Genomic DNA, 15,172 nt, shown 5'->3' on the forward strand with positions numbered 1-15,172 from the left:
CCTTACACGTGGTGCCAGCCGAGGTCCATTTACTACTGAGCTACTGAGAAGGTCACTGTTGTCCACACTCCAGCACTGCATTTATTTCAAGCCACGGCTTGAGCAGTTCCATATCACTCCAGCCACACGTGGGACCACTTGCTCTGAGCAGCTGAACCAACTGTGCGCTTGTTTCTATTTAACTCTATGAAACACTGTTGTAATTTGGGGTCTGACCCCGGGGCGATCTGGGGAACCCCCAGCTCTTCACCTCAGTGCAGAGTCCATACAAAAGCTTGCTTTTGTACTCCCAGGTCTACCAGCTGCAGCCTCTCGTACTCCTTAACACTTTGATGCACTAGCCAGTGGCACCTCACCAGATCCTGATCACAAGCGTGAAACGGTCACCGGGTGAAAGGTGGGGAAGAGACGGCCGGGATGGGTTTGCTCGCTACTGCGAGGACTCGTGCAGCCAGCCAGAGCCTCGGCACCGGCCTCCCTGCCCGGGCTCCTCGGCCGCCGCCGGGACACCGCGCCGTCCGCTCTCCACCTCGGCAGAGCACAGCCCCAGGTGCCTGGGCTGGAGGGGAGGAAGGGCGCAGCCGGTCCCGATCCCGGCGGTAGTGATCTGAGGCGAGTGCGCGGGGCGGGGCGGTGCCGCTCGCCCAAGCCCAGCCCCTCTCCGCAACCCGGCTCGGCGGCGCTGGCCGCTCCCGCTCCCCCCGCCCGGGCTCTTTGTCGGCGGGTGCCGGTGGGGGCCCGCAGCGCCATGTCCTCCCCCAAGAACGGCTTCTACCGGCAGGAGATCACTAAGACCCTCTGGGAAGTGCGGGACCGCTACCGGGACCTGCAGCCGGTGGGGTCGGGCGCCTACGGAGCCGTCTGGTGAGCGGGGCGGCGGGGGTAGCCCGGAGGCGGGCGGCGGGGGCGGCGGCCTCTGCCCCGGCCCGGGGGACGCGGCCCGGCCCGGCCCGGCCCTGCCCTCTGGCGTGTTGCTCCCTGACAACTTTCCCCGGTTGTTGCGCCGGCCCCGGGCCGGCCCCGCTGCTCACCTGGCCGCCCGGGTCGGGCTGTGCCGCCGGGGAGCGCGGCCGGTCGTGGGGACCGAAGGCGCTCCGGGCTCCGACCCGCGCGTGTTCTCGTCCCCGAAGCGAGCAGAGCCCCGGGCGCTGCCCCGGCCCTGCCCAGCCCTGCCCGGGGGGCGCTGCCTGCGGCTGCCGACCCCGGCCCGCAGCACCCCGGAGCGGCAGCGACCCCGAAGCCGTGGGTGTTGTAGCCCTTGGGACGGGACGCCTGGTGTGGGTCAGTGTTGGTGGGGGGGTTGGGGGATTTTTTGTCTTTTTTTTTTGCCTTTTTTTTTTTCCCTCCCTAGATGTTCCTCTTTAAAGCTTTTGAAAATTGTCTAAGTTTCATCACAGGGTCTGGCAGCCTTTTAAACGAATGAAACGAGACGGCTGCTGACGAGGTGCTTTTGTACTTTGGGGAGGTGATCTCCCCCCATGGCACGGGGGGTCCGAGCCAAGGGCCAGGCAGCATGGGGCAGAATGAAGCCACTCCCCAGTGCCGGCCGGGTTTGCAGGCTTGCTTTCGGTCCTCGTTCACAAAACTCTTTTCTTCTCCTTTAAAGCTCAGCTGTCGATGGAAGAAGTGGTACCAAAGTGGCCATTAAGAAATTGTACCGCCCTTTTCAGTCTGAACTCTTTGCCAAGCGAGCTTACCGAGAGCTGCGTCTCTTGAAACACATGAAGCACGAAAACGTGAGTTAGGTCGTTAGCAGATATCCTTCCCCAAACCCACAGCTTAAGCATCCTAAAAACAAAGAAAATATCTAGATTTGGACAGGGCGGATTTGTAGCTTAATGGAATTTGGGAATCTTTCAGCCTGTCTTTTGACTGTCTGTCCTACAAACATCAGTTTACACAAAGTAGAATATCCTGTGGGAAACACCACTTAATTTCCATCTGGGAAAGATTGGGTGGGAAAGGTTAGGACCACAGTGGAATTTGTGCTTAGAGTTAGTGAGAGATTAAAGACCAGAAATTACAATCACCATCACTACGTTCCTGTGAGGTGCAAGAGAAAATAGAGCATGGGTCTGTGTGTCTCAAGTTGCCAGCATATCTGTTTTGTTTTGTTTTTTATTTTTCTGAACTTGAATGAAGATGCACACCTGTGTGCTTTTAAGAAAGGGGGAGGGGTTTTGTCTTTTTTTTATTGTTCATGAAGCATTTGAAAGTTTTGGGCTCATACTAATGTGAAACATGAAAAGTTCATGAATGACTAAATAAATTGCTTCACTGGGAGGCAGAGAATAAGATATAGAGCTCTGCATGTAATTCCCATGTAACAGGAAAGAAGAATAGCTATAGAAAGAAGTGTTGAAAGTGTACTTGAGAGAAAGATACTTAGTCCCAATAGTGTTTAGTGGTTTAAGAAAATAAAGGAGAAGAAGTTTTTGTGGAGTCAAAGCATGGATTCTGTGTGAGAAGGGTCCCAGGGATGTGGGAGATAAGACCATAGATTGGGAGCATGTGGGAGATTCAGAGCACCTTCACAGAAAACTGAGAGGTTGAAAGAAATTGTGAGAGAAGCTGGTAATAACAATAACTAGTCATTGCCATTTAACATTATAGTATTAATGTTGTGAGTTACCACCTAAGGAGTCTTTCTGCTGTGCCTTTTGCAACTGGACATGCCTATCTCGTATTGGCCTTTTTAGCCACCAACGCGCTTGCACCAAACGTGGGTAGAGCCCTTCCAAAATCTTCGTTCGCGAAGCCTAGCCATGACAATTAATGTTGTGAGTACCAACAATATCTAGATTCATTTAAAGAATAATCTGTGGGATATCCTGACTGTCCAGAAAGAAAACAGAGCTTTTTGTAGGCTTAAGAACCTATCTGCTTGTAACATTTTAATCTGAATCTTTTACTCTGATTACTTCAAAGTACCTACCTTATAACCACTGCCACATATGTGTAAGAGTTAATGTTTGCAGGGAACTTCTGTTTCATGTGTGGGCTTTGATACTCTCAGCATTTTCTTTACTGAACATTTGGGAGCAGAGCAGCCTGTGCAGTTGCCAAGCTCATAACTATGTCCAGAATTTTGAGGTTATTTTTCTTCCATTTCCCAGAATAATCTGTTGGGTAGCATTTTCCACTCCTAGGAAGTTTGATGTGGTGTATGCCCTTCAGGATAATACTCTGGAACTCCACCATGGACTTGTTTGGTAATTAAAGAGTCTAGAAGAAAATGGTCACTGGGGAACATGAGCATAATCTATACAAGTTACAAATCAATATTTGTGAAGGAAGGGAATGATTTACAGTCTTAAGAAACAGTTTGGGCCACAGAAAGAAGAGTCTGGTCTATGCACTAAGGAAAGGGTTTACCTTGAATAAACCATCTAGTCATTAGAGAAGAAAGACTGAATAAATGAGCCTGCAGGGGTTCACAGCAACATGGAGACGGAGGCTGGCTACTCCACCCGTCCACAATGAGACTGACATGGCTGTACAGCCCATCAAGACAATATCTGTCCACCATCCCAGCCTCACATCCTTCTGTCAGTCGTGTTGCCTATGGTGAATTAGGAGCAGCAACAATACCTTTTAGGAGTTTTAGTCCCTGAGCTGATCTCAGGATACTCCTTTAGCCATTCCACCCACCCAAAATTAAACCAGAATGGCAGTATTGCTCATCATCAGGATTTTCAGCCCCACCCCTTTGGCCCACCACCACTCTGCCAGAGACCCTCTTTTTACATGTTTCATAGAATCATAGAACCATAGAATGGTTTGATTGAAAGGGACCTGAAAGATCATCTAGTTCTGACTCCCCTTGCCATGCGCAGGGACACCTTTCACTAGATCAGGTTGCTCAGAGCCCCATCCAACCTGGCCTTGAACACTCCAGGGATGCAACATCCACCAGTTCTCTGGACAGCATGTTCCAGTGCCTGACCACCCTCACAGGGAAGAATTTATTCTGAATACCTAATCTAAACCTACTCTCTTTCAGTGTTAAGACATTTCTCCTTGTCCTATTCAATATATGTTCTTGTAAGTAGTCTCCGTCTTTCTTGTTTCCATCAAAGGATGGATTTACAGGCAGAAGGCAAGGTCCTTTCCTGTTCACATCAGCAGTTCACACTGTGCTGTGCACACCTTTAGTGATAGGTACAGTAGTGGCAGGAGAGTTGCCTGTTTTCTATCATCACCATTGTCGCTCCCATGAGCTGGGCTATAGAGTTTTACATGGGTTCCACTCAAATGGGCACCTATCTCTAATGCAAAATCTAATTCCTTATAACAGGAATTAGTAGAATAGAACAGTGATTGAAGAATCTTTCTTGATTTTTTTTTTGCTAACTAACATGTTACAGTATGCTGCTATAGATAGCAGTTATCTATCTTTCTGACTGTACTATAAATACAACTGTTATTAAAAAATTTGATAAAACTGAAGTAATTTTTTTAAAGACTTCAGTAAAATAGTGATGCCACTGTTATCTCTATCTTGGGTGTGAATAATCTAAGTATGTAGAGGATGTGGTATGTGATAGCCAGTCTAATGGTATTGTCCCTATGGATTAGACTTGGAATAGTTTTCCAATGTCACATTAATCTTGACAGTGAAAATCTTCATCTTGCTTTTTTCCTACTTCAGCATATAAAATGTTTCAAGGTTCTGTTTACTTGATAGTTAAAATTACATCCAATTCTCTCTTCTTGTTGGTTTTTCTTTCAAAATTACTTCTGTAATCATGAGGAATTTGATGGTGACTTTTGTGAAAAGTGTGATGTTTTGTTTGTTTCGCTGTGATTATCTCTCAATAGACCATCTCTGCCCTTCATAACTTTCAGGGAAGTGTTGTGTTAAGCATGTAGCAATACATTATCATAGTTTGTTTAACCTTATGCCGTATTCAGAATGATGGAAGAAATTTTAATGGTCTGACACATTGTGTTAAAAATAGCACCTCTGGTCCTCCATTAAGGTAGCAGAAGATACCATTAAAGCCATGCCACAGTGATATAATTCATTAGTGTGTTGTGCTTCAGTGAAGAAAAAGGGAGGAAAACTTCTGCTTAGTAGCCTAGATGACCTCCATTATAGAACCTTTGAGGAATACGCTCATCTCTTTAATGTGGAAGGGTTGTAGGATGACCAGGAGTCCTGTAAAAGCAAATATAGGAGTCACTCTACTGAATTTTATTGGAATTGTATTTTGTGAGCTAACTCACAGGTCAATTTGCTTGTCTATTTAGGTGTTTTTCAGGAGGAGGTGATTGGTTGCTGGCATGACCATCTTTCATTAGACCTTTGCTCTCCCTAATGGCCCTCAAGTAAATGCAGTGAGGAATATTTCTATATAAACCGTGCAGACTTGATAGCATGGGACTTCTCATCAACACTTTGCAAACAAATCCAGAAGAGTAATGGTGTTGAGGGCTCAGGGACAGAGGCTGTGTATGAAGAGGACGAGACCTTGCTGTTAGGAGAAAAATCAGTCTGTAATGGCACTGATATCCATTTTTTTTTTTTGGTAGGCCTTTTAATTCAAGAGGTTCTGAGATGTTTCCCAAGCTTTATAAGCTACTTCTGCTACCAAGAAGCAGTCTAACCCAGATCAATTCCAAAGACATTGCCAAAAAGAAAAGTTCATTTCCAGTGATCTGGTTCACTCTGAAGCTGCATAAACAGCGGCACAAGGGAGGGAATGGTATGAAAATGAGGAATAAACACAGCTAAGGAAGAATGAAGAATGCATTTCTTGGGGTTGTTTTTCTCCTTTATTTAATCATGCTAGTTTTTAGTATTCATCCCACTACAGCCTTAGCAGCTCTTGATTATTTCTTTGACATATGCTGAATCTTGTATAGAAGAACAGACTTTTTACCTTTAGAAAGTTTCTTTTTCCAGTAAGACTGCTTTTGTTCCCTGTTTCTTTCCATTTTGAGTTCATTTAAAGGGAGGACCTTTAAGACATACCTATTATGGCTCTTAAAACCAAAAGCAGTGAGAATATGGCCAGCATGCTAGCTTTGGCCCTGGCTTTAGCTCTCAACCATTTGCATAACTCTGTATTTGTGTATTCTTCTGAAGTTAAGAGAGATGTTTATGTATGCAAAGCTAAACCCAGGCAAGTAAGTAGAGGTGCAGGGCCTTTAGTTTCATTTGGCATATAATTTTATCACGCATTTGGGCTGGAAGTGATACCTTAATACGCTTCAGTTGAAACAACTGCAAGTTGCTTGTAGTGGTCCAGCCCTGGTGCCTTGCTCACCTCCCAGTTTGCTAATGGAAGTTTTCAAGTTGCCAGCAGGAGTGCAGAATAGCTGGTGAGGGGAGATGGCACTGGAAAGAGGAGGAAAAGAGCAGCAGCTCATGCTGGTGGCTCACGTCAGAACAGTGTCGATTTTAGCAAAATGTGGTACGTGCATGTGTGTACATATGTTTATACCTACATGTACATATAGGCACCCACGGGAATTCTGACGCAATTCTACCAATTAAATTCTGAATGTGTTTCTGGCATAAAATTTCTGACAAATGCCCGTTAAACGCTTCTTGGGTCAGTTAATATTCTACAGATGTTTTCTCTTCCTGGAAACCCTGTATGTAAGAGGCCACTGCAGTATTTGTTCAAAGGTACTCCATATTATGCTCTCATTCATTGCTCTGAGTGGAAATTATTCTCTGGTGTATTCCCATATCTGAAGACCAGTGTGTGTTTCGCATTAAGAGACATATGTAGTTTTTTCCCCCTTTTGGAAGGAATTGGATATCCAACAGACACCAAATTGTCTGTCTCTCTACAGTTACATTTTTGAGGATGATGCACATTTAGGTTGGCTGTTTTTTAATTCTTTATTTTGAAAAGAAGTTGTGCATTTTACTTGTACCTACACAGTGTCAACCAGGGAAAGAATTGGTTCCAGAAAAAATAGTGGGTCGCTCTATGTTCCTGCTTGAGAAAATCTTAAATCTGTCACCTTTTGCAGTTCATCTAGCCTGACATAAGCATTGGAAGAGCAACAGCGTCTGCAGTGTAGAGAATCAGACAAACAAGGGAGTTGCAGATGAGTGGTGACATAACAGATGAGAGCTCGCTGTGTTAGAAGAGGTTTCCTGCAGTTCTCCAGAACTGCACCAGCTAAAAATTCACATCCTTTGGGTACACATATGCCAGTAAAGTGCAATTCAGGAATTCTGTCTGGAGATGGCAAATCTCTTTATGGGTCCTTATGAAAGCAACAATACAGTTTTGACTGGATAGTTTATTGCTGCCAAAATTTTGTAAGGAAGAAACACTCCTGTCTGCTTCTCTGAAGGCTGAAAGCTTAGCACAGATAGGAAAATAACAGGACACCAGAGTCGTTTTATTTTGGTACTCAAAAGCCAATAAATCAATATAGGGGTATCTGTTGTAATTTCTGCTTATTTTCACAAACCTGGTGAATAGGTGTTTTACGTGGGCTGGACTTCAGCTGATAGCCATTTATTTGCACCCCAGCCTTGTGTACTAATAAAGCAGACTGACTAGCTTATTTCATGAAATGAAAACGAGGAAAGCAGCACTGAAACCCAAACCTTCTCTTCGGTTTGCCGTTCAATCCAGAGATAGAGATGAGTCTGTCTGCAGGATTTGAACCTGTCTGGTATTACATATGAGTCCTTTGAAAGAAGAGTGTACTAATGCTTGTGGGTACAGCTTGTGACTGCCGGTGTGCTGACTGGCAGGAGAAAAGGAAAGGAGGTCTTGGTCCATCAGCAAGAGTCCCTCATGTCATGTATCAGTAATCTGTGAAGAAAAGATGGTGACTGTGGTGCAAGCCTTGGCATGGATAGTTAAAATTTTAAAAAGTTTGAGAGTTCTTAGTGTAGTAAAAGGATGCAGGTGCCCATGATGCAGAACACTGCAGGAACATGAAGTTGAAGCTAATCCTGCAGAAAATTTAATGCAGCGTAATATGTAGTACAGTGCACCCTAGCAAGGCTCTCTCTTAAATATCTAATTGCATATGTAGCCTGAGTGCTAAAGCCACTCAACTTCACTGTGTTTTCATGCATAACATGTGCAAGAGAAAGCAGCACTTACTATACGAGAGACATTGAGAGACATAACCTACCTTATTTATTAATTTATACAAGACTGGGGTCTTTTCTTGATGTAGTGATGCTTACATCAGAAACTTTTGTTTGCAGAAATGTAGTGGCTCAGTCCTTGAATACAAGTAATCGAATACATGAAAGTACGGGGGGGACAGAGATGAGGAGCTCTTTGCCATTGCGCTGTTGGAATAGTATTTGGAAAAGTAGGCAGCTGAGAAGGGAAGGGCAGAAACCACCTTAACAATGTATTGTTGTTTGTTTGTTGACAGTAGTTAGAGTTGGTCGGGGTGGTCAGGGGACACACACATAAGCACAGTAGGTTAAAGAAAGGCTGGAGATGCTGCCACTCACCCCTCACTGTCTTCAAAGCAAATGTATTGAGTAAAAGCATACCTGAGGAAAACAAGTTAGACCAGTAGATAGGTAGTTTTGTGGTTTTGCATTTCAGGAACATGGAGCATCTCTCCTATGAAGAAAGGCTGAGAGGGCTGGAGTTGTTGAGCCTGGAGAAGAGGAGGCTCTGGGGAGACATAAGGAATAAATTCTTTACTGTGAGGGTGGTGAGGCACTTGAACAGGTTGCCCAGAGAAGTTGTGGATGCTCCATCCTTGGAAGTGTCAACACCAGGTTGGATGGGGCTTTGAGCAACTTGATCTAGTGAAAGGTGTCCCTGCCCATGGCAGGGAATTAAAACTAGATGAGTTTTAAGATCACTTGCAGTCCAAACCGTTCTGTGATTCTGTGGCAGAGACACAGTATTATACCCTCTTCTTCAGATAAAAGGGAGTAAGATATTTCAGTGCAGGCTGAAGAAATCCAGGTTATTTTTCAGTCAAATTTACGGTAGGAAATAAGGTGCATTTCTGTGGTCTTATTTATTTGAGAAGTTGCCTTCTGGCAGAGTTAATGGGGGTAAAAATAAGACCCTGAAAAAGCAGTGCTGCTGCTGGTTTCCACAGGTGCTTTTCATGCATTCATTCCTCAGCTGGGCTTCCGTCTCTGATGCTGTCAGTTATTGTGCTGATTAACACCAAAAATACATCAATAGAAGGTTTTGCAGGTATCTCTGTTACATTTCATATAGGTAACACTATTAAAAATTATTGATTCTTGTAATTGTTTATGGTGGCTTACTTTTGTGCTGGGACATTATCTTTAAGTATCATAAAGTTTCTTTACAAATACTGTCTTTGAGAGCATTTCAGACAGACACAGGATTTTCCATGATATCATAAAGGATACTCTTTGTCCAGTTCTTTCCCTTTTCCTGAATAAGTAGCTGCAGTTGTATCTTCCTCAGCGGATTTATTTTATCCTGTAGCTCCTTGTGCTTCATATAGCTCCAGAAATCTCTGGCCTGAATGGAAATATAAATGACTCTGTTCCAGTATAGGAAAATAATCCCAAAACACAGCTATTAAATAAAGATCACTGAGGAAAAGGAAATGGGTCCTTTGCTTTTATTTTGGAATTGATTAACTATTAGTATGTCTTACCATTTTGGATACTAAAATCTATCTCAGGATTTTAAGAAAACTTGCTTTGTAAAGCAAGGAAAGAAGTCTTATGAAATCCTTGTCATGTTAAAAGTGCTTTCTGGTTCATTATTTAAAATTCCCTTCAGCAGGAGCTGAGCATTCATCTCAGTGACATCCTTCACTGCAGAGGATTTGCAGCAATGATAAGTTTGTATCCATAAGTTTGCAACCTTACCTCAGAAATAAAGTGTATCAGGCACCATTAAATAACTACTGGAAACTCTGTTTACTTGAATGGATATGCAGTAAGATGTTAGTGAACTTCATTAGTGTATTTTGGGGGTACTTTGTTCTTTATGGAAACATGTTCTTCATGCTTTCACAGAGGATGCCTCATAATGCCTTAGTGCACAGATGGGTGTGATACAGCAGCCACGCTATTTTATCCTCTTCTGGGTCCCTTCTTTATATTGTGGTGTCCAAGTGTCTTTCACTGCTACATTCAGATGTGATGGGGGTTATTTTCTGATGGTTCTTGCTTAGGTATATGAGGGCATGAAAATATCTGCTTAAGGAGAACAAGCAGGACTTCTGAGAAAATGAGGCTTGGTAAGGAAAGATACATACTAGATAAGATTACTGCTAAAATGTTAACTTCCTTCTTTGTAATACCTAAATATGTGGAGAGAACACAACTTTTCTGGCTGTGTATGCTCTGTGTGTATGCATGCTGCCTCAGGAAATGCCCGTAGAGCTGCATTATGCTCTGTTGTTGTCATGTACATCTTTGTAATCCTGCTCCCCTCTTTTTTCTCCCTGCCTCCACAGAGAAATGGAAAACCTTATGTAAAATTGTCATTAAAAAAAAAAAAAGTTATTGTAATGTTAGCACTAAAGGTATTACTTCAAATAATAACTACATCCTCTGTGGGTTTAATTATTGCTTTATGATAGTTATTCTTCTTTAATCGGTTTCATATAACAGTCCTCAGGAAAATATTATTAGTGACTTTATTTTCAGGGATATATGTGGTTACAAAGAAAGGGAATTGTACTTTTCCACCTCCATCTTTATTAGCTTTTCTGCCTTGTTCATCATTATGACATTTTGATAATATCCAGGTTAACTCTAGTAGTTTGTCCTGAGTGTGGAAAGACTAGAAACATGTGCAATAAGAATTTCATCACAGTTGGGATTTTTATTTAAAGTTTTGCTTTAATGAAATATAATAAAAACTTCGCATTTCTTCCCTTCGTTTCTGCTCATGCTTCTCTTTACTTTCACATACTTTCACAAGGACAATAGTCCTTGATGTATAATCTGATGTCAGTATGGCCATGGAGAAAGGGCTGAGCAAGATTATAAAGGTTGTTCATCTCTCAGCTTGCCTTCTAGCAAACCCCTGCACAACCCTACTGGCACAGCAGCCTGCACCATGAGCGCTCTGGGGCTTGGGAGGCTTCCTCTGAGCAGACAGAAATGGTCATGAATTAGGAGCAGAGGTAGAAAAGAAGCAGCTCTAAAAGTCTGTGCTATTTAGGTACTGCCTGGATTAAGCAGCATGTAAAACTGAAGTCTGGCTTTAGACAATTCCAACTACTTCTTTTGGAGCATTGAGTTCTGTATATTTAATTTTCTAGTATTTAATGGGCTTGAAAGAAGCACTGGCAGTCAGCACTAATGCACTTAGTCAGTTTGTATAGTTTGTCTGAAAACCATAGTAAGAGGAAAAGCTGTAGTGGAAAATCTGTTTTACTAGATTGCTATTTCTCTGTTGAGTGATGGAATGCTTTTGTTTGACAAAAAAAGCTCTTAAGGAGAACCTAAGGTATAAGCCACAGGAAATCATAGAAAGTTCTTGCTATTTTTTACCCCCTATAAAAGCAGTTTAGTTCTAGTTTTTTCTTTATACTCAATTATATGTTGTAGTCTATGTACTAAATTACCCTGTTACTGAAATTAGAAGATGTTTAAAGTGTTCTTCATTGATAAGCAGCAGGCCCAGATAGGTGAAGAGCACTTATGAGTGCTTCATGTTAGGGACTGATTTGTCTGGTTTATTTTCAACGCTTCAGTAGTTAAAGTGCTAAGAATGCTGTCTCCCCTTACATAAAACTGTTAGCCTCTGAACTTTTTAAGTTTTGTATCACAGGGTCAATCAGCCTGCAGAGTTACAAAATTTAACACATAACAAATCCTGGTGTTGCTAGGCACTACTTTAGGTATTCTTTCTGCCATGTTTACACCTGTAGCTAATGTTTCACTGTGGAAATGTTTTTGATTATATTTTTTCATTTATTAGATGATTCAGGATTTATTATGTTAAATCAGTTACTAATTTTTTTTTTGTCATTTTAGGTCATTGGAATATTGGATGTGTTCACACCAGATGTAACACTGGAGAAGTTTAATGACTTGTGAGTTCTGAGTTGTTTGTGTTTTGAAGCAGGGCTTGTGTTGCTTGTGTGTGAGGAAGGGTTGTTACTTTTTTAAACAGAGAATTTCAAAATTATTGCTTCATGGACTTTTTTTTCTGAATTTCATCTTAATATGACTCTTACATGCAATTTCCAAATTGGTAGTCTGGGGTTTTCAGGATGTTATTAGAACCAGTTTCCTGTCTTACAGGGTGTATACTTGTTTCAGCCCTTAGTAAATGGCAGTTTGGTGTATTTCCTAATCCACCTTTCAAGTACTGATTTTTTTACCCTAAGACCCAGGTTGCTCAAATGATAGGACAATTCTTAACCCAAACAGGTAGGCTGAAAGTGATGCCTACTACATTACACATCTCAGTGGAGTCCGTCCTAATTCAAGGATTAATTAAAAACTGCTGATGCTGCTGAATTTTTTAGTGATTATCTGCACTGTGCTCTGTTGTGCTCCCTGAGTGTTTTCCCAGTCCAGTGGTCCAAAGAGCAAGAGATTCAGATTGCTTCTACCACATCTCCCTGACTTTTTAGCAGCATCTCAGGTACAAGATGCTTGGGAAGTCTGCCGTTTTACTTGTGGATCCTGCTGCAATTCTTGTGAATTAGAATCATTAAAGAAACAGCGCTCAGAAGTCCTGTTAGGCTTATTGTAGATTTCCTGTAGAATTGTTCCAGATTTCATCTAATATAGCTATGTTTCCAAAACAACCTTGCATATTTATATCTTAGCAAAGAAAGCTATCTGACAGAAAAATGTAGAAAATTAAGTACAGAAAACATAGAGCATGTGTTCATATTGATCACTGAGCCAAAAGGAATGTTGTCCATATTGCCTGTTGTGCTGGCATTTTATGTATCATATGTAATAGAATGCACATTTATGGATTAGCATTGAAGCACTGTGTTTTAAATGAGGCCCTAAAATCATCTTCCAAATTTTGGAGGTGCGAGTCAAGTAGAAAAGACATTTTCATTACTGAAATTGCAACAAATGAGCCTATGGCAAAATTTGCTTTCAGGCCCATGGGCGAACTGTCAGAGGTGAGCCAGAGGTAAATGTGTGTACATTTAAAACAAAAGTGAAGAAACAGCTTTTGTGACTAAAGGTCAAATAGGGCATTTGAGGGATACTCTCTTTTTGATGACTAGTCATGAGATATTCTTTGTGACTTCTTCTGTAAAGATCAAATTCAAATGGGTTTGTGTGTAGAAGCAGCAGAAACAAGGTGTGTGGTTTCACAGAGCCAGTCACTAAGGTTGATCTTGTCTGACACTTGAGGTTTCTTAGCTGACTTCTAGTCCTCCTATCTAGACGTGAGCATGTTCCTCCTTAACCTGCCACTCTTCTCTTCTGCTCCTCTGCTCTACCAGTCAATGTATTAACAAAGATTGAAGGCAAAGTCTTGCTTACTTTATGAAGAAACAGTCCTTTCCCTGCTTATGTTATTATGTGTTGAAATTCCTTCAGGATTAAATGTTCAGTTTATTGAAATGGTGTACTGAATAAGAAATGCATAAATCTTTATCAGTTTAAGTCCTTTTCTACCAGCTGCTGTTCACCCCCTTCATTGCTATTCCTTGCATTCTCCATGCTTGTATCATACACATTGTGCCAGAACGGGTTGTTGCTCCTCATTTTGTAAGAATTTGAGCTTCAAATGAAACTTGCAAAAATATGAATGCATTAGGCATCAATTTCTCATTGAAGTGAACTACTAATCATGTGCCTAACCTCCTCAGATTATTCAAGGACTCCAACTGTGGATTGTAAATATATTTTTAATAATAATAAAAATAAGATTGCAAAGTTTTAAGTAATAGACAAAATGTTGAAAGTGAGTTTGTGGTGTTTGATCCCATTGTTATCCTATTCCAATATGTTGCTTACAAATTATTATTACAGTTTGAACTTTCAAACTCAAATAGAAGGGGGTTTTTCCTCTCTTACATTTTGGTTATTTTTCCACCCACCTAGACTTCTCTCTATTTAACTGTAAGAGATTTGAAGTCATCACTTTGTAAACATAGCAAACTGTGCATACGTAAAAGTACAGTCTTATTTCTCCTTCTCTTCCTGCTCTTTACAGTGCCTAATGATTATATATTGGTTTAAACTTTGTCTGGGACCCCTGGTGGCCTAGTGGTTAGCATGCAGGACTCTCACTGCTGCGACCCAGGTTCGATTCCCTGGTCCCTCGGGCAGATGGAGCTCGTTAGCCCTGTGAGGCCATCCATCTATGAGAAGGTCACTCTAAACAAACCTACATCCTGAGGACCTCACTGCCATTGTCCAAGCTCGCTTGGCCCTGGCAGATGAACCCTAGAATTAAAGGGTGGGCTCAGTTCAGCGCAGGCTGTGTCTCACCTAAAAAATCCATTGCGCAGGCTTGAAAGGTAAAAGTCCTTTCCCAAAATCTTCGTTCACGAAGACTGGCCATTATTATTAAACTTTGTCTATTCACACAAATCACAACCCTGAGCCCTGCACAGGACCATTCTCAGGAGTCACACCATGTGCCCGAGAGAATCATCCGAATGCTTCTTGAATTCTGCCAGGCTTGGTGCTGTGACCACTTCCCTGGGGAGCCTGTTCCAGTGCCCAACCATCCTCTGGAACCTTTTTCTAATATCTAATCTATATCTCCCCTGAGACATTCCCTTGGGTCCTGTCACTGATCACCACAGAGAACAGATCAGAGTCTGCCCCTCCTCTTCTCCTCACAAGGAGGTTGTAGACTGCAATGAGGTCTCCCCTCAGCCTCCTCTTCTTCAGGCTGAACAGACAGGAACATGAACAAAGAAGTTGAACTCCATTTTCCAAGGCACTTGGTTTGTTGATGGGAAACATTTTGTGTGTTATTCTGGGAGAGAGATACAAAATGTCGTTCCCTTCTCTATGTTTGCGCTGTCCTTATGTAGTTACAGAATTAAATTACTCATCCTTTGTATCCGAAGGTTAGTGAACTTGCCAGTGAATGCTGAGACTGGAGACCTGAGTCCTGATCCCCAAAGTCGTGGGAAAAAAATGCTTGATACCTAGGACAAGTTGGAAATGCTATCTATAATTCCTAGTCACTAAATCAGTGTCTTTATAGTCAATCTCTATTTTGTTGTATAGCTGCATTTCTAGTAGAATAAATGCACTTTTAATGCAGGTTTA

At 42.2% G+C, this 15,172-nt stretch overlaps 1 protein-coding gene across 4 annotated transcripts in view; it reads left to right on the plus strand.

Annotated features, from left to right (window-relative positions):
* Positions 1-663: 663 nt before the first annotated feature.
* The window catches only part of MAPK12 (mitogen-activated protein kinase 12), a 38,952-nt gene continuing 24,443 nt past the window's right edge, over positions 664-15,172 (plus strand). For 2 of the 4 annotated variants that reach the window (XM_027679212.1, XM_027679213.1), the window contains exons 1-3: positions 664-864; positions 1,607-1,736; positions 11,939-11,997. In XM_027679212.1, the coding sequence (XP_027535013.1) occupies positions 749-864; positions 1,607-1,736; positions 11,939-11,997 (305 nt within the window). In that variant the 5' untranslated portion in view covers positions 664-748. Of the gene's footprint in view, positions 865-1,263; positions 1,282-1,426; positions 1,445-1,606; positions 1,737-11,938; positions 11,998-15,172 lie in introns of those variants that run through there. The other 2 variants (XM_027679214.1, XM_027679215.1) reach the window with 2 other exon arrangements.

The sequence above is a fragment of the Neopelma chrysocephalum genome, unplaced genomic scaffold, assembly GCF_003984885.1.
Source record: "Neopelma chrysocephalum unplaced genomic scaffold, ASM398488v2 Primary Assembly neopelma1_45, whole genome shotgun sequence".
Taxonomy (NCBI): domain Eukaryota; kingdom Metazoa; phylum Chordata; class Aves; order Passeriformes; family Pipridae; genus Neopelma; species Neopelma chrysocephalum.